This window comes from Mytilus edulis, chromosome 1 (genome assembly GCF_963676685.1).
Source record: "Mytilus edulis chromosome 1, xbMytEdul2.2, whole genome shotgun sequence".
Taxonomy (NCBI): domain Eukaryota; kingdom Metazoa; phylum Mollusca; class Bivalvia; order Mytilida; family Mytilidae; genus Mytilus; species Mytilus edulis.
This window is the reverse complement of record NC_092344.1, coordinates 31,102,761-31,122,268: the sequence shown is the minus strand read 5'-3', so window position 1 is coordinate 31,122,268 and position 19,508 is coordinate 31,102,761. Positions and strand designations below refer to the sequence as shown.

At 32.8% G+C, this 19,508-nt stretch overlaps 1 protein-coding gene across 1 annotated transcript in view; it reads left to right on the top strand.

Moving 5' to 3' along the window:
- The first annotated feature begins 3,167 nt into the window (after positions 1 to 3,167).
- The window catches only part of LOC139529341 (protein draper-like), a 194,142-nt gene continuing 177,801 nt past the window's right edge, over positions 3,168 to 19,508 (top strand). The window contains exons 1-8 of the mRNA XM_071325478.1: positions 3,168 to 3,329; positions 4,970 to 5,173; positions 6,046 to 6,267; positions 9,422 to 9,559; positions 10,046 to 10,225; positions 11,248 to 11,374; positions 11,994 to 12,268; positions 13,580 to 13,812. Coding sequence (XP_071181579.1) covers positions 3,272 to 3,329; positions 4,970 to 5,173; positions 6,046 to 6,267; positions 9,422 to 9,559; positions 10,046 to 10,225; positions 11,248 to 11,374; positions 11,994 to 12,268; positions 13,580 to 13,665 — 1,290 coding nt within the window. The 5' untranslated portion in view covers positions 3,168 to 3,271 and the 3' untranslated portion in view covers positions 13,666 to 13,812. The remainder of the gene's footprint in view (positions 3,330 to 4,969; positions 5,174 to 6,045; positions 6,268 to 9,421; positions 9,560 to 10,045; positions 10,226 to 11,247; positions 11,375 to 11,993; positions 12,269 to 13,579; positions 13,813 to 19,508) is intronic.

Sequence of the window (19,508 nt, the reverse complement as noted above, 5' to 3'; positions counted from 1 at the left end):
TCCAAAATTCCAAAAAGTTTTGCCAAATACGGCTAGGGTAATCTATGCCTGGGATAAGAAGTACTTCATTGTATATCCAAATCTTTGGGTGGACTCACAAGCACTTGTTGTGCAAGGGTCAACAATTCCTTCCACATTAGTGGCACCAGTCGTGTCAACGTTGTAAACGTACCTACACTGGTAAAAACTAATTTTGGTTTTATGAATTGTATAGACTTTAAAACCAATAAAAGAGTGACCGTAGCAATTCTATTTCAAACGTGCATGATTATAGTAGAGTTGTCAAAATCTTGATGAACAAGCTATGTTAATAAAGGCAACAGTAGTAAACCGGTGTTCAAAAGTCATACATTCGGTTGTTAGAAAAAACAAATCTGGGTTACAAACTAAAACCGAGGGAAACAAATCAACTATGTATAAAATGAAAACGAAGGAACAACAGCAACACTGAAGTGCAACAAAAACAAAACGCCAACATACATAGAAACAATTTTGTGATAAAAACTGCCATATTCCTTACTTGGTACAAGACCTTTTAAGATGGCATGGTCGGTTGAACCTGGTTGTATGGCTAGCCAAACCTCCCGTTTATATGGCAATGTTAAAAAAATATCGCTTAAATGACGACACTACGTGAAAAAATACTGCACAAACACACGCAAGAACATTTATCACAGAGGAACGCACAAACGAACAATGCAATAGTCAACACAACATACAAACCGCAAAACAACACCGTCAGACTTCACAGGAGATCATGAGCAGTTTCGAAATAACGTAACGAACACCCAATCTCGAACTTGTGTTTTTGTTGTACATTTTCTAGACTGCAAAGAAGATGGAAGGTCTGAAAGGCTGACAGATTAATATCCGTTCTAAAATATATTATAAAGTGCCCAAAAGAGCTGAATAAACGAGGATTACTGATGAGCGTCGTCTATAAAATTGTCAGTCAATTTTTGTAATTTTCTTGGTTTTCGTTTTTATTTTGCATTTTTTTGTGTTTTCTTTCTGGTTGTTTTCAATGTCAAAGTTATTAGTGATCTAAGTTAACTTTATCTATACTATTAAACGAGAAGACCTCATTTTTGGTGTCGCTTCTCTTCTTTTCACAATAAATTAATCAACACGCCTTTGTGTCCTATAGGTACAGTGCATAGTCGCATTTGTCATCCATTCATATGATTATTCAGATTGAGTTATTTTAGGAGAAAAACGAGAAAAAAGGCATCCGGGTATTGTCCCGTCATTGTACGAAATTTTAAGTCAGATTAGACTTCCGGTTTGCGTTTTTCTGTATACTTTGAACATATCTGAGAAAAGTAAGTAAGTAAGTAAAACTTTATTTGGATTCGGCATATTGACAAACAATACAAACATAAGCTCTAATGAGCTTTTCACCGAATATAAAAACATATGCAATAACAAATAAAACAAGGCATGCAGCATGCAATATAATTATAGTAGTCTCAGAACATACATATACTACGAATAAAGTGTATTTTCAGAATTTTATCTGCTATCATTTTCAAGTTTACTATCCACGGCAGTCACAGAGTTTATTAAATAGAGAGGGTCTGTACATGTATACTATATGAATGATCACCATAGATCGATAAGTAAACTTAGAATTGAAAGTAAATACGCTTTATTTATATAGTAATGAATGTTCATAATATACAGATAAGCGCTAAAATTATTCATGTGAACTTTTGATACTTTTTCTGAAATTCTCCAGTCATAAAATCTTTTACAAAATTCATTGATTAAAAAAAAAAAAGAAGATGTGGTATGATTGCCATGTTGAGACAACTCTCCACAAAGGACCAAAATGACACAGAAATTAACAATTATAGGTTACCGTACGGCCTTCAACAAAGAGCAAATCCCATACCGCATACTCAGCTTCAAAAGGCCCCGAAATGACAATGTAAAACAATGCAAACGAGAAAACTAGCGGCCTTATTTATGTAGTAGTACAAAAAATGAACGAAAAACAAATATGTAACACATAAACAAACGACAACCACTGAATTACAGGCTCCTTACTTAAATAAATGTTCATAATATACTAAATGTATGTTCATATTGAAATTGATAGAAAACCAAAAATTGAGAACTTTGGAAATAAAGGTGGAGGGTAAAAAAAACATTTTCCTGTCCCCAATAACCTATGACTTATTATACTTTTGCTGAAATTCTCCAGTCATTCTGCATTTTACAAAATTCTTCCAACAACACTTTACATACTGAAACTTTAAACTACGCTCTGAATGCCCGCGATTTCGCGGGTGTGTTCTAGTAATTATAATACGAAGGCTAAAAAAAAGAGGGACGAAAGAAACCAAAGGGACAGTCAAACTCATAAATCTAAAACAAACTGACAACGCCATGGCTAAAAATGAAAAAGACAAACAGAAAAACAATAGTACACATGACACAACATAGAAAACTAAAGAATAAACAACACGAACCCCACAAAAAATAGGGGTGATCACAGGTGCTACGGAAGGGTAAGCAGATCCTGCTCCACATGTGGCACCCGTCGTGTTGCTTATGTGATTACAAATCCGGTAAATAGTCTAATTCGGTAGGTCACATTCATGAAAGGGAAGGGGATTGTAGTTACGACGTAAGGAACATATCCGATATCATTTGTGAAACGGTTATTCCATAACGGTCAACCAACTCGTGATGGCGTCCGTAAAATTTACGAAGGGATGATTTCAACTTCACCATTTGGAACTCTTGGTTTAATAGCTTCCTTGTGAGCAGTAACCCTCTATCAAGAAAATCATGATAGGAAATGCAAGCACGGGAATATCGTATCAATTGGGAGATATATACCCCGTATGCAGGTGCTGCTGGAATGTTGCTAATTAGAAATGGAAAGTTCACAATTGGAAAGCTGAATGTAGGTTCCTTAGAACAACTGCGCGCATCCCCTACACACACACACACACAAACGTATACACGTTGCTAAAAAAGTGAAAGCCAACTTTTAAGCAAGTTACCATTGCATATATCTAGGGCTTAACAGTATCACATGTTTATGATAAGCATAATAATGTTTAGACAACCTTATAAGGGATCTACATGTGACGTGAATTTGTATGTAACACCTCATACTGAACTGTACAAAGTGACCACGATAAACTTATCATAGTTATAAGCCAGGAAACATTTAATACACTGATTTCCTGTACCGGGGACACCATCAGTACTTATAAATATCAAGTATAAGACACTGTCATATTTTTAAGTATGCAAAATGAACATACTGAAAATATTTTGTTTGTTTTCAGGATATTTTTATACTAAAGCCTCTGGTAAGAATTATACTTTAAATATGCTAATATTATAAGGAGAACGTTTTAGTTTATGAATTATTAATGAAGAGATGATGACTAATGTTTTCAGTGCCCATTTCGGAAGCCATGGATTTAAACATACTATCCCCCATTGATGAAAAAGATTTTTTTTAAGAAAAAATGATTCCAATCGTCCCAAGGCCAAGGTGATCGTAGAAATATTTAAAACCCTACACCATATCGAGATCAGAAGCGGTCTGTTATGAAAGACGAATAGATAAGTATTCCATTAACTTTTACTTCACAGCTCATTGAACTTGATAATGATAGATGATTAAGATACTCGGATCGTGTTCGGCATGTTTTCATATCAATAAAAATATATTTTAAAACAAAAAACAAAAACAAAAAAATGTGTTCAAAGTACACGGATGCCCCATCCGCACTATCATTTCTTATGATTAATGGACTGTGAAATGTGGAAAAATCTCTAATTTGGCATTAAAATTAGAAAGATCATATCATAGGAAACATGTGTGCTAAGTTTCAAGTAGATTGGACTTCAACTTCATCAAAACCTACATCGACCAAAAACTTTAACCTGAAGCGGGACAGACGGACGGAATAACGAATGGACGAACGGACGAACGAACAGACGAACGGACGAACAGACGGATGCACAGACTAGAAAACAAAATGCCCATAAATTGTGCATAACAAACAAATATTGTAACTTGTAAGCCCATGGAATACACCTGAACAAAATATCTATATATGCGTTGTCTACATCGGTGCATACATTAAGTGTATTATCAATCACTTTTCTATTGTGTTTTTTATTTACATTTGTGGTTCTTTATTTACACAACACCTAATTATTGGCGTTTTTAAAGATCAAACTTTTTCAATTCTCATAAAATTTTATACCAAATATGTAAGTTGACGCATAATGGTTGATTACATAGTCGAGTAACAACTATCTCCTTATTATCTGAATTTGGATTTTGAACAAGTTTCAATAAATCAGGGATAATTAATTTTTATATGGACTATTTGGATACTTAGAAATTAAACCATTAAAAAATGAGATGTTCTTTTAATTGTAATTTTTGTGAATTCATTCTTTTATTAACTGATGAAAGTGTATGTATTTTAGCCAAAAATATACTATGTTGGGTATTACAGAACCCCCAGTATTTCACATATAAATTGTAGATAAGTTTTGTGTCTTTACAGAAATTATTTTTATATTCTCTCGAAACTCTATTTAGAGTTGCTTGTTGGGAATGATACTGTTATTTTGTTAATAGCTATCAAAGGTACTAGGATTATAATTTAATATGTCATACGCGCGTTTCGTCTTCACAAGATTCACCAGTGACGCTCAGATCAAATAGTATATGCGTTTGAATATGCGTTTCGTTTATGTGTAGATTCAAAATGAAATCATACCCCCCCCCCCCCTCGGTGAACACGAATTTGACAGCTAGTGCCCCTTTAAGTATATTGTTTTTGAGGAAAACATTTTTAAGTTATTCTTTTATTATCTTTCCTGAATACTAGTATTACATTTTGTCTTATAACGCAATTAATAACCTTCACCAATCATCTTTAATAATTTGCTTTACTCATTCCTTTAAATTTGTTTGATTTTTTAGTAAATCTCGCTCTACATCGACCAACAGTTCAAACGTCAGTGTTTCATAATCTGTCTTCCAATAGAGCAGTAGACGGGAATTATGACCTCAATGTCTCCAGTCTGTCGTGTGCTGTGACTGAGGCAAATGCCCGCGAAGTATTTTGGCAAGTTACATTGGATCAGATTTCTATCATTAGTCATATTCACTTTGTATTTGAAAAAAGTAAGTACCAATTTGTAACCTGTTCAGATATTTAGGTTTTCAAATACATACATATTATTAATGATGCCTAGTAAGCTCGTAGATATAGTTAAACAAAACAAAAAGTTATAATTATCAATTCTTGAAAAGTGCTTAGATACTTATTTATTTCATTTATTCGTTATTTTTTCATAAATATTTTATTATAATGAAATTTCTAAAGAAAGCTAGTTGAAAATTTAAATGTTCTATAAATCAAGCAAGACATTTAATTCCAAATTCAATTTTCATATAGAACTTTTCTACAATTTTAAAACTATCCGTGTAGCGTACATTCATTCAGTAAATAAAGGCAACAGTAGTATACCGCTGTTCAAACGATAACGACTGCCATTTTCCTGACTTGGCACAAGACATTTTAAAAACAAATGGTGGGTTAAACCTGGTTTTGTGGCTAAAAAAAACTCGCACGTTTATAACAATGTTAAATATAACACTAAACTGACAACATTACATGACAGGACTTTAGTACAAACAAATGCAAGAAAATTAAAGACAGAGAAATACACAAATAAACAATACAATAGTACATTTCGACATTCTAATAGTTATCAAAGGTTCCAGGCGTATAGTTTAATACTCAAACACACATTTCGTCTACACGCGACTCATTAGTGACGCTCAGATAAAAAAAGTAAGAAATTCAAACAAATAAAAAAAATATCCAGTTCATATATCAAAACCATAATTAAAAGTGATGTAACTGGCAATGGGACCACTAAACACCAATGGCAAAGGATATGGATGTGATAAGGACGTGCATAATTACTAATGTATATGTAATCAGAAACAAGTATTGTCAATTACGTACAATTATACTTTCTCTTTTCCAGCTAAAGAAATAGTAAGCATCTTACGGAACCATGAGGTGTATGTATCAGCCAATCGTAAGGTAAAAACAGGTTCACTCTGTTACAAAGAAGCAAGAGAACACCCTAGTGGTCTAACCAATGAAGTATATTGCTTTTTACAAGGGCGCTTTGTTACTTACTACACAAACCATTTGTATAATGGACGAGTGGCGCTTCTGTTATTGTGTGAAGTTGAAGTTTATGGTAAGGAACAGTTTAGAATGGTAACCATTGATGATCATTGTAATTGTGCTGATGCACTCGTATTTTTGAGCGATGATTTTTGATATTCCAATACAGTTCTGACAACATATTTGGTGGTTGATTGTCCGCAAGGATAATGAAATTTTAAAACATTAGTGTTTGAGATTTATTTAAAAAAAAAATGAATGAACATAATTGAATTTTCTAAAATTCTGTGAATATTATCGGAACTAAGAAGAAAGGAGCATAAGCCAAACTATTCTTTTTAATTTCCCCATTTTTCATACAGCTTTATACATTTATGAGGTTCTATATAAGGATCCTTCATTTCTGTATTCTTTAAGAGTTTGACTGACCTCTGGTATCTTTCGCACCTCTTTTGATTTATTTTAGTAATTTTACTGTATTCTTTATAACTTTATCTCAATATTCTTTAATCACATTACATACTTCTAGTATTATTGATAAATGAATAAAGTATTGAAAATTATGTGGGTGACTCAACATTTGCCCACACGAAACTTACCAAAGAGGAAATCCTGGATAACCTTAGGTTTATATACTTAAACTATGTTATTTTGGAATTTCAACCAAGGTTGAATAACTGAATCTTCCATTACTGTTACTGGATACCTAAACTACATAAATGTCCTTACAAACAACATTATATTGATGAGTCTCCTAAGGGCCTCGCGAATCATCTCAAGTTCTAAATCATTAACAAGAATTTTATCAGCAGTCAAAGCCGGGCTTCCAAGTAATTGGTAAACTACATATTCTAGAGGTGGCGTGTGTCAGATATGGATACTAAAAAATTACAAAGATATTGTAGTGTTAATACAAACTAAGAGTCTGAAGCTTGCAATATTATTAAAACATTTCACCTATTCTACAATTGAAACAAGTATTCTGTATTTCGAACTTAAAGACAAATAAAAAGAGTTGGTCCTTCTAAACTTTGTATTTGTTTGGCTTTTTAACTATTTTGATCTGAGCGTCACTGATGAGTCTTATGTAGACGAAACGCGCGTCTGGTGTATAAAATTATAACCCTGGTACTTTTGATAACTATTTACACCACTGGGTCGATGCCACTGCTGGTGGACGTTTCGTCCTCGAGGGTATCACCAGCCCAGTAGTCAGCACTTCGGTGTTGACATGAATATCAATTATATGGTCATTTTTATAAATTTTCTGTTTACAAAACTTTTGAATTTTTCGAAAAACTAAGGATTTTCTTACCCCAGGAGTGATTACCTTAGCCGTATTTGGCACAACTTTTGGGAATTTCAGGTCCTCAATGCTCTTCAACTTTGTATTTGTTTGGCTTTTTAACTATTTTGATCTGAGCGTCACTGATGAGTCTTATGTAGACGAAACGCGCGTCTGGCGTATAAAATTATAATCCTGGTACTTTTGATAACTATTTACACCACTGGGTCGATGCCACTGCTGGTGGACGTTTCGTCCCCGAGGGTATCACCAGCCCAGTAGTCAGCACTTCGGTGTTGACATGAATATCAATTGTATGGTCATTTTTATAAATTTTCTGTTTACAAAACTTTTGAATTTTTCGAAAAACTAAGAATTTCTTACCCCAGGAGTAGATTACCTTAGCCGTATTTGGCATAACTTTTGGGAATTTCAGGTCCTCAATGCTCTTCAACTTTGTATTTGATTGGCTTTTTAACTATTTTGATCTGAGCGTCACTGATGAGTCTTATGTAGACGAAACGCGCGTCTGGCGTATAAAATTATAATCCTGGTACTTTTGATAACTATTTGTCTCATAAAAAAGAATTGCCAACGTCTTAGTGAGAGATAAATCTAACTTTGTAAAAAATCCCTCTGATTCAAACAAAATTCCCTTAATATATAGTTATCAAAGGTACCAGGATTATAATTTAGTACGCCCGATGCGCGTTTCGTCTACATAAGACTCATCAGTGACGCTCATATCAAAATATTTATACAGTCAAACAAGTACAAAGTTGAAGAGCATTGAGGATCCAAAATTCCAAAAAGTTGTGCCAAATACGGCTAAGGTAATCTTTACCCTCAAACTGACATTATCAAGATGCTTGATTTCGTGATTGGCAACATATATCGTTTCGTCTAGAGAACGTGTTTTTCAACAAACAATTGACATTCCCATGGTAAACAACTTTGTCCCTCTTCTTGTCGTGTTGTTCCTTCATTCATATGAGGTTTAATTCATTTAGAAACTTCAGGAAGAAAACAAAAAGTAAGCAGTATCCTTAAACTTTACTTTCCGCTATATAGAGGATGCTCCTTCACTAAATAATTCAAAATTTGGTGAATATGTTTAACGCATCTATCAAATCGAACTTGAGTTAAAGGATACAACAGATATAGTTAGGTATGCCTCATATCTTGACTAACATCTGGAAATTGACAATTAGGGTCGGTTACAAAACTTCACGACAAAAGAGATAATTTCAATTTCCCAATTGTGAACTTTCCACCATTTCTATGTATCAATATTCAAACAAGGCCTGCATATAGAGTATATATCTTCCAGATTATACGGTACTCAAGGGCTTGTATTTCTTCTTATTGGTGTTTGTCTGTTTGTCTTTCTTCTTATTGGTGTTTGTCTGTTTGTCTTTTTCCTCTTTATCCATGGCGTTGTCAGTTTATTTTCGAATTATGAGCTTGACTGTTCCTTTGGTATCTTTCGCCTCTCTTATTTATTCTTTGTATTTTAGGAACCCATTATTCTCCATTTAAAAATTTTTTTGTTGTCCAAATTTTTTCTATTCTATATTTTTTGCCATGTATACTGCACATTTGCCAGTTATTCCCTTTCTGTAAACCCCACCCAGACTTTCATTTATACATCCTTGCCTTTCAACCTTTTGGGTTCGAGTCACTGAATGTGCGAAAAGTCAGTTCTGGAAAGCGTTTCGGGTGCATTGAATTTATACGTTGTTATCTTTATATGTAACTTTATTTTTCGCAATTGAAGAAAGAAGATATTCTATAACTGGTAACCTTTACATAGACATTACTTGCATGTGTTACACAATGCTCGATTTCAACGAATATGAAAAGGGTAAAATATGTGTTGTATTCCATTTAATCAGCCATTATTGAAAATAAAAATAAATAATGTTGACTTTTACCGTTTAAGGTTGTCCGATTGGTTTCTTTGGACCTGGATGTAGCGATAGATGCAGTAATAACTGTAGAAATCAGCCATGCGAACCAGATTTCGGACGTTGTATTGGTGGATGTCAACCGGGATTCACATCCGATCAATGCAATAATGGTATTTATAACGTTTCAAAATACTTTTTGTTTTGTTTTGTTAAAGTGATGAACTATTGGTTACTAGTATATTTATCATAATGGTACACATTTTTAAGCTTAAAAGGTGCATAATAAAAGTGAGAGGTTTAGCGCTATAAAACCAGGTTAAATCCATCATTTTCTACATTTGAAAATGCCTGTACCAAGTCAGAAATATGACAGTTTTTGTCCATTCGTTTGATGTGTTTTGTCATTTGATTTTGCCATGTGATTATGGATTTTCCGATTGAATTTTCCTCGGAGTTCAGTAATTTTGTGATTTTACTTTTAAGATACATGTTATATAGATGCGAGATACACGTCAAAGAGAGGGCAATCTGATTAATTTTTTTAGGTCATATTTTACGACATTAACATTGTACGTTTCAGAAGTTAATTTTATCCTATGAAACATGTTGATACATTTTATGAGATTTTTTTATGATTTGCCATGTTTATTACTCAGAATGTGATACTGGTTGGTATGGCAACGGTTGTGCCTTAACATGCAGTCCAACCTGTCTCAACAATGACTGTTTTAATACCAATGGAACTTGTAAACAGTGTGTCCGTGGTGCTACTGGAGATATGTGTGAAGGAATAACTAATGGTACATCAAATACAGATACAAACCCGACAGTTCCGAGTAAGTTTTCTTATCTGCTCGGTCTTAACTAGACTTGTTCTCTGTCCTTTATCTGTTTGGCTTTAATAGCCGTATGTTGAAAGGGAGAGGACCAGCCTATGTCTTATCACACACAAAACAAAATCATTGAATCATCCTATTAAAAAACTAAATAGACAAAAAAAAACGAAAGGGTATCCATTCATGACACAAAATTAGTACATGCACAGAAATTTTGCTTCAAGAAACAAGAATGTGTCCATAGTACACGGATGTCCTATCCGCACTATCATTTTCTATGTTCAGTGGACCGTGAAAATAGGCTGAAATCTATAATTTGGCATACAAATTAGAAAGATCATATCATAGGGAACATGTGCACTAAGTTTTAAGTTAATTTGGACTTCAACTTCATCAAAAACTACCTCGACCAAAAATGTTATCCTGAATCGTGACAGAGGGACGAACGGACGAACACACGATCGAACGGACGGATGAATGCACAGACCAGAAAACGTAATGCCCATAAATGGGGCATAAAAAGGTTTTATTGATGTTATTCATTTCAAAGTCACAATCATTATCAATGTATGGATTAAACAGTTAAATAAACCAGTATCAAAACTTTTGATTTGTGTCATTATTTGTAAACTAAAACATGATTTATAACAGGTTTTGAACCAAACAAAAAAAACAATTTAGAAACAGAAAGTCAAAATTGAAACTACTTCGAATGAATCATGTTCACTTCACTTGGTTTCTTGGAAATTTCTTAATATATTGAAACAAATTTATGTTAAAATCCATGTCAATGCAAAAGCACCGACCACAAAGCAGTTGATACCCCGGTTGATTGTCATATTTTGCAGTAAAATCAGATCTATATTTTTTGCTGTGTAAACTTGGGTGAAAATAAATGACAGTGATAATTTCTTAGAAAACTGTTTAATCATATATATTGCCGTACGAAACTTGCTTATAAAGCCTCCTTAACACAAGAAGGAACATAAGGCTACAATTTTATCTATGCATTCGTTTTACAGACGAAGGTTTGATGAATGAATCGTTAATCTATGGAAACAATGGAAAGTACCTTATAGCAATCGGAGTACTTGGTCTGGCTTTGTTGGTTTTAATCATCATGGTGGTTTGTTATCGATTCAGATACAAGTAAGTGAACTATGGTCTTATCAACTCATTTTTATTGGATAATTTTTATTTTATTTTAGAAAAGCAGGTAAAAATGTTTAAAAAAGAAATTGACACATACAAGCACAATGAGGGACCGCTCACACAAAAAAAGTTCATATTAAAATGAATATCCATATATATATATTTAAAATTAAAATTTTGAAATTAATGTTACCTCAACTGCATGATAAACTACTTCTAATGATCTATGGATGAACAGGCGGTACACCGTACGGACGGACATACTCAATAAAAATTTCCTTCTTGCAATCATTAATGACGAATTTATTCGCCGCCTGAAGAAATTATAAGGATAAAGATATATAGAAAAACTCGTTTTTTTTTCATTTTCCATAAAGTTTTAAAGTTTCCCACAATAGTGTTTGTATACTCATTAATAAATGAAAAAAATGGAATGCAAACATGAGAATAATAATTTACAACAAACAGATGTTTTGGTTTCAAATCGCATTGTTCAGTTGATACAGTGTAAAAAATCATAAATATTTTAAAAAGTAATCATTCTTAGGATCCTAAATATCTGGTATTTCAAATATCCCACTTGAATTGCAAAATAACACATCGTTTATTTTAACAGAAAAATTGAGAAGTTGATAGTAGCGACCAACATATCATCACCTACGGACACAAAATATCCTAATCCTGAAGATGATCCCAGTTACCACACCTCAGATCAGCGTCAGCTTTATCCACCTTCAGGACATCCTATGACTGAACAAAATCACAGCATCACCAGATCAAATACAGTTCATATATACGATTCTCCTAGTACAGATTCAAATGACAAAAACTACAATGCAGTAGATGGCAAGGGAAATACTTTGTCTTATGCAAATGCAAAATTTGGAAAAGGCAAGAATTTAATATGACGGATATCCAGCAATTAATTTTTTTTTTATTTCTCTCTGTACAAACACATTCTGAATGTGATGTTATTTGGAATTAATCCTAAGCCCAGAATGTTTGTATCTTCTATTAGTAATATTATATTTATAAATTTTCCAAAAGAGGGACGAAAGATACCAAAGGGACAGTCAAACTCATAAATTCCAACAGAGTTTTGATTCTATTGGCTGATTTCTTTATCTGTTTGCAAACCCGTATTATAGCTTGGATGTGCAGATTTTTGGGTGTTTGATTTTACGAAATATGGTCTAGAAAAAGGGATATGCGTGAGTGTATACCAAGTCAGGCTGTCCGGACCATGTGTTGTTGGATATTGATTAATTGTTATTTTTTTTTATTATTTAAAAACTGTACATATCGAGACCGCTGCTAGTCCCCATGTATCACCATCTCAGAATGCATCGATTCGGTACTGGCATGGTTTATACAATATGCTTATTTTAAATTATCCCGTTCATAAATTAAAATTGAGAAACGAAACTCCAACTCACTCAGACAACGTTGACCTTTATCAGATGAATTTGCCTTTTCTGTGGAGGTCATTTTGGCTATATAGTTCTTAACGTTGTACATATTACTTGCTGTACGTTTTCACGAACCTCTAGTTTTCAAATGTTTAGGTTTGAGCGTTTATTGTAAATTCTTAAACGCACTTCGGACGCACGTAATTTACGATGTGTTCGTTTTTATGTATATTTACAGATGAATACGATGCAAAATATTCAAAAATTTCATTTCCTTTTGGCTAAAATGATATAGATTTTTTTCGGCGGTCAATGCTCTTCACGTTTTCGGTTTTTTTTTGTATTTTTGATTCTATTGCAACCATTTAGTATATTCTTTACGAAACGCGAGTCTAGCGTACTGAACTATCAGCTTGGCATCTTATGATGAGTTTTTATAACCACAGGGTCGCTGTAACCTCCAATACACGTCTCGTCTACATGTAGCAGCACTAACCCAGGGGGTTTATTTCATTCCTGACATAAAATATCATTGATATGATAATTTTCTCTAAGCTTGCTGTTCATAAAAAAAGTTCATATCTCTCGGAAAGCCATTTTTTCTACCTTCAAGCATTGATGGCCTTAACAATTTTTTATAATGTCTTTGTATATTTGGTAATTATGTAAAATCACTGGTCATTTTAGAGATTATATATAATCACTAATGAAATAAGTACATTATACAAATTCACTGTAACATATATACGTTGACTAACATATAGACATTCATAATGTTTTTTTTGTATTTCAGATCCAGGACTAGATTATGAAGCTTTAAGAAGAGAAGGGATTTTCCCTCGAGAAAGTCATCACATCTATGACCCTCTGCACTCGTAAAATTGTGTCATTTGTTTTTACTTATGTTTAAGAATAGTTATAACTTTATAAATGAGTTCGACTTTTTTAATTCAAAATATGAGGCAGTTTCTGCAATATTTTTCCACAGTTGTATACAAAAGCTAGTGACTGTGGTTGGCTAACAAAGTCCTCAACAATGGAAATTCAACCAATGACGGAACGGTATTTTTATTTTGAGGAGCACAAGCACAAAACAAATGACAGCATGTAATGGTGGATGGTGTGAAGGTAGTTTAATCACATAAAACCATGAGACAAAGAAAACAATAATACGGGAAAGGTTATTTGTTTTATTAAACATTATGTGAAAAGATCTGAATGTTGTCGCACTCGCTATTTGTTGCCGGTCTTAAAAACATTTATGCAAATGGCCTTATGTCATTGAATTCGATGGAAAATTGAAATATGTGTTAATTTTAGACTTATAAAATTGCTGATTCACTATGAGTGTATACCTATCTTCTACCTGGTAATTGTTTCAACAAAGATACATGTCTGGTCATACAAATCTAATTTAGAATGGGATCATACTTGACACGTATCGAATTAACTCCTTTCAAAACCTATAAACAAGAGTGCACAAGAGTATAGAACACAAAGAAAAAACAACATTGGCATATATATAGAAACGCAACACTCATTTTGTAGATTTTTTTTACCAAATCATGTTTGATCCTCTGAGTCATACAACTACTATTCATGCTTATCATTATTCTTTCGCTTTCGAAAAAATCCACATCTGACTTACTTATGGTTATTAAACATACCGAATTATTGAGATCGCATGAATTTCAGAGAGTTCTTTAAATCATAAACCACAAGAAGGTAGATCATAAGTATATATTTTTTGAAACAGAATTTTCTTATAATTTGCTAAATTAAAGATTTTACTATGCTTTTTTCAAAAATTTAAAAACAAGTATGGGTCACTGTGCTATTTTTCAAGCTATGAGTCGTTGAAAATTGCCAAAATGTGGATAGTTTGTTCATGAAAAAACACATTAGTGTGCATAATTTTTTTTCTATGAGATAGAATTTTGAAATACATTGTTAGAAGATAGATTTCATTATATGTTTTAAGAAAATAAAAAGAAAACATGGTGTCACCGAACTTGTTTTCTTACTACAACGTGAAAATTAAAAAAATCGCTCTTAGCCCAGTATCATTTTTGTACTAAAAGAGTTATCTCCCCTTTAATGGCTCATTTGAAAAAATATTTTAACACCAAAAAAAAATGATATTAGTTAAAATATTTTGTATGATACAATTAATTAACAAGTTTTCTTCATATAGAAAAACAGTCTAAGTAAACCATTGAATTGCAAATCTGTCTCAAAATTTGCAGATTTAGACAAATAACTAGACCGATTTGGTACTGTGATTGTACAATCCAAGATGGCGGTATACTATGAATCTACCTTAAATCAGTTAAAAAAAATTGCATCACCATATTTCAAAGACTGAGGAATAAAAACCTGAATCAATCCATTAGAATACTGCAAACAGGAAAACGCGAACGTGCTGCAACCAGACAATTTGACGTCAGAAACTCGTCTTACTGTCCTTTCGACAATGAGACCGGTAGAAGGGATTTGTTGAAGACCATCAATGACCAGATCAACATGTAGTGACGATGCACGAGTGATTACGCAACGTCAATAGAATTTGATTACGCAACGTCATTTGCGAGACAGACCTACGGCCACAACGTCAACTGCTATTCAAATTGCTGAATGCCATTTTGCACAGATTTATGCCATACATGTTTCCCATTAACTGAACTGCCAAAGAATCGACTACAGACAAACATTTAAAGACTTTAAAAAGTTTCGACCGCATAATTACCAAACCCCATTGTAATGGATGGAACAACGGCAAAATCAGAAGGTGTAAAACAGAACCCAAACCGTGCCGAACAGAATTGGTTGACCTTTCTGATAATCATTTTGGCGTTTGTTACAGACAGTCATTGCTTCGGACGGTTACACTTTCATTGGTAAGCGGAAAACCAGGGTTTCAGTGTATAGCACAATATTTGAACGTTGAAAATGACGTTATCAATTCAACTTTTTACCTGGCATTTTTTCTTAAACATTGAAGTAATGAAAGAACTTTCTGTTCCTAAGTTTATTTACAAAAAAATGAATATTTGAAAATGGGAATTACAAAGAATAATCTAGTGTTGCGTTTCTAAAGTCGGTCAGTATATCAATGCAATATAAATTGAACATGAACCATTAAATTATGTAGTCAAGCAATTATATATAATTTATATAAAAACATGAAAAATAAGCTGCTTCTGTCTTCAGTTTTAAAGACTGTTTCAAAAAAAAAATAACCGATTTGTTTGACATGTTCTGTTGATAAAGGGTTTAATAACTTTTGGTCTTTTTGAAGTAAAATAGATTCTTCCCATTTTAAATTTATAAATAGATCCTATCTTTTTTCATATTCAGTACTAAGTATTTAATGCACAAAATACTAATGATCAGCAGTTATTGCGAATAGTTCCTCCCAATTGAAATTTTTTTTCAAAATTATTTGAAAGCAAATTTAATATTTCATTGAGACATAAAAAAAAATCTATAGTATTGTCGGTAAATATATATATTATAGTATTTTAATATAATTATACTGATATTGTTTACTGGAATTAAAAAAACAATATATATGAAAAGTGAAAAGTAAAACTGGTTTCTATGTGTCTTCTTCGATTTATACTTTTCCAGTGCTCTTGATCGTGTTTTCAGCTCGAAATTAGTCCAAATTCGGTACCGAATTCAACAATGACATAACATAAATGGTTTTTGCCTCTTCAAATTTTGTTTTTGAGAACTCCTAAAAAAGTTTAATATGCCTGAAGGGGGTTTCTCAGAAGAAAAAACAGTCTGTTCGTTCTTACAGTTTATTTTTAAATATCGAAAACTCTTGGCAAGCATTGCGTTTTGAATATTAAAAGAAAGACCATGTTTAAGCAATTATATTATCCACGTACATATGTATGATGCCAAATTCATATATTCAGTACAATACTACAATGATTCAAACGTGTTCAGATATAGAGTAAAGAGGTTAATAAAATATAGTTATATATACCATTTCATATTTTGAGTTCAGATAAAGGTTATTATTCCAGTTTCTGTTTTAATTTTGTGGATGATCTTTGAATAAATAAAAATCTTCATTTTGGCATGTAATAGACTTTCAAAAAGTTATTTCGAGAAAAGCTAACGATTGGTTGAAGTGTTAGTACAGCTTCTTGTGATAGTTTTATACCTATATTCTTTTGATTGAGATAAGCCATTTCCATTGATGTCTTATAGTGTGTCTTTCTTTGTTGTGATCTTACACTATTGTTTCAGGTAAGGATGAAAGTTGGTACCCATTTAAACGTTTAAATCTGCAGCATTTGTTTGCACCTGTCCTAAGTCATTAAAATGTAACACACACAGAAACTAACTATAATATAACAATGCCCATTTTCCTGACTTGGTACAGGACATTTTAAGAAAAAATGGTGAGTTGAACCTGGTTTTGTGGCATGCCAAACCTCCCGCTTTTATGGCAATGTAAAATATAACATTAAAATGACAACATTACATGACAGGACTACAATACAAATAAATGGGAGAACATATAGGACAGAGAAACACACGAATAATAGCTGACAAAAGGTACCAAATTTAAAATTCAATAAGCCAGACGTGCGCCTCATCCATACGTGACAAGACTAACCAGTGACGCTCAGATGAAAAAAGTTCAAAAGCCAAAACAAGTACAAAGTTGAAGAGCATTTAGAACCAAAAGTTCCAAAAAGCCATGCCCAATACGGCCACGGTTTTCTGCCTAGGACAAGAACATCCTTATTATTTAGAGTAATTCATACTTTTGCAATCAGTTAATTCTATAAAATGACTATATAATAGATATACATGATAAAACCGAAGTGGTGCCTAACTACAGGATAAAAACAGATATACAACGTTGGTCGGGTTGTTGTCGCTTTGACACATTCCCCATTTCCTTTCTCAATTTTACATTACATAAAACAACATAATCCAGCACATAAAATTACACAGCCAAGTAAGCCAAGGCCTCAACGCACAAAGTGACGTCACATTTGAAATTATTGAACATAAAGTTTAATTATTTAATCGAAGTACAAAAAAATATAAATATTTTTTGAAGCCCTTCAAGAAATTTAAACTTTTCTTGTTTCTTACGTAAGTTCAAATGATAGTATTATTTTTTTGTATACATGCCAGTCGGTATAATACCATATGGATAATGCTATTTGTAGTACTGATCATGCTAAATAGTTACACCGGTGTGTGCAATTTGTGTCAACTATGATTCGTACTTTCGGATACACCATTATTAAATTAATAATACATATATAAATATGATCAAACTCTGAATTATGTTTTCTCCTGTCGTTTCAACGAGAGAAAAAAAATCATTTCTGTCATCCATTTATCGCACAAATAATTTCCTGTATAGGAGTTACAAGTGATAATCCAGAGCCCGAGCAGAAAGCAATTGCCATACCCACACATCCAGTATTCTGTGACGTGTTTCCAGTGATGTATATACATGTCCCGGAATCTCCTTTCTGTAGGGGAATATTCATAACCATTTGGTTATACATAGTAAAGATCCGTTTCTCGGTCAGATATCCAACAGGTAGCTGCATATGAGCAGGTTGTGCAATTAAAAGTGGCTGGAAGGTTAACCCGTTTGCATGACCATTGATTTGACCAATATCCTGAAAATACACGTCCTTATGTGTTGTTCGCTGGAATGTAACATCTTGTTCTTTCTTTGTAAACGCACCTGGTGCAACAACTGAAACTGTTTCTCTAGTACAGCATAATATAGTGTGATCACAATAATTTTGATGCACGAAAGGTGACATTAACCCTAACAAGATAAATGTATAAAAGATAAAAACTTGATGCGATTTTTGTTCATAATTGAAGTTCATACAGTGAGTGACTTGCAGTATAAATTAACCTCCTTGATGTTGGGCTAAAGTGGATAGTTGGATCATTTGATCAAATCATATCTCCTTACATTTTTTTAAAAATCCTAACGTTCTGAATGATTAAAACAAAACAAAAACAAAAACAAACAAACAAATATCCAAACAAAAAGAAACAAACAAATTAATATGAAAAAAAAGAATGAGAACGGGTTGGTATACGTCAAAAGGCAGCTACAAACTTAATTATGTTGCCATTGTGTGGGCTATCATTGTAAGTGATAACATAAATCACTAAAAAATATTTAGAGGGGAAAATAAGTTTACAACATAAGATACGTATCTATTTGATATGCTAGGTGTATGCCTGGTAATTTTATCGTTGTTTACCAGAAATATCCTCCCTTGATGACCTCATTAATAAAGAGAAAAAAATCAGATTAAAAAATTGTTTTATATATTTTTATTCTAAAAGAAGTGAACGTGAAAGAAATTGATATGATCAAATTCTTCATAAATGTGTCGATATTGAATTATTGACTTTCTAGACACTAATACTCCGATAATTTCCGTAAGCAGTAACTTTAACCACGAGACCTCTCGTTATGACTTCAGCTAAGGCACAGCACAAGTGTGAGGGGAAAACCGTGATGAAAGAATAATAAAACACGTGCTCTTAAAAAACACATACTCGTGGAGGTAAATATAAATAACGGGTTCTTAAAGGACAAATATAATACAACAAAAGCGTGTATATTCAAACAACACAGAAATCTTTCCTCAATTTGTGGGGGGAATTTGTAATTTCAAAATTAAGATTGTCTCGTTTGTTATAGATAC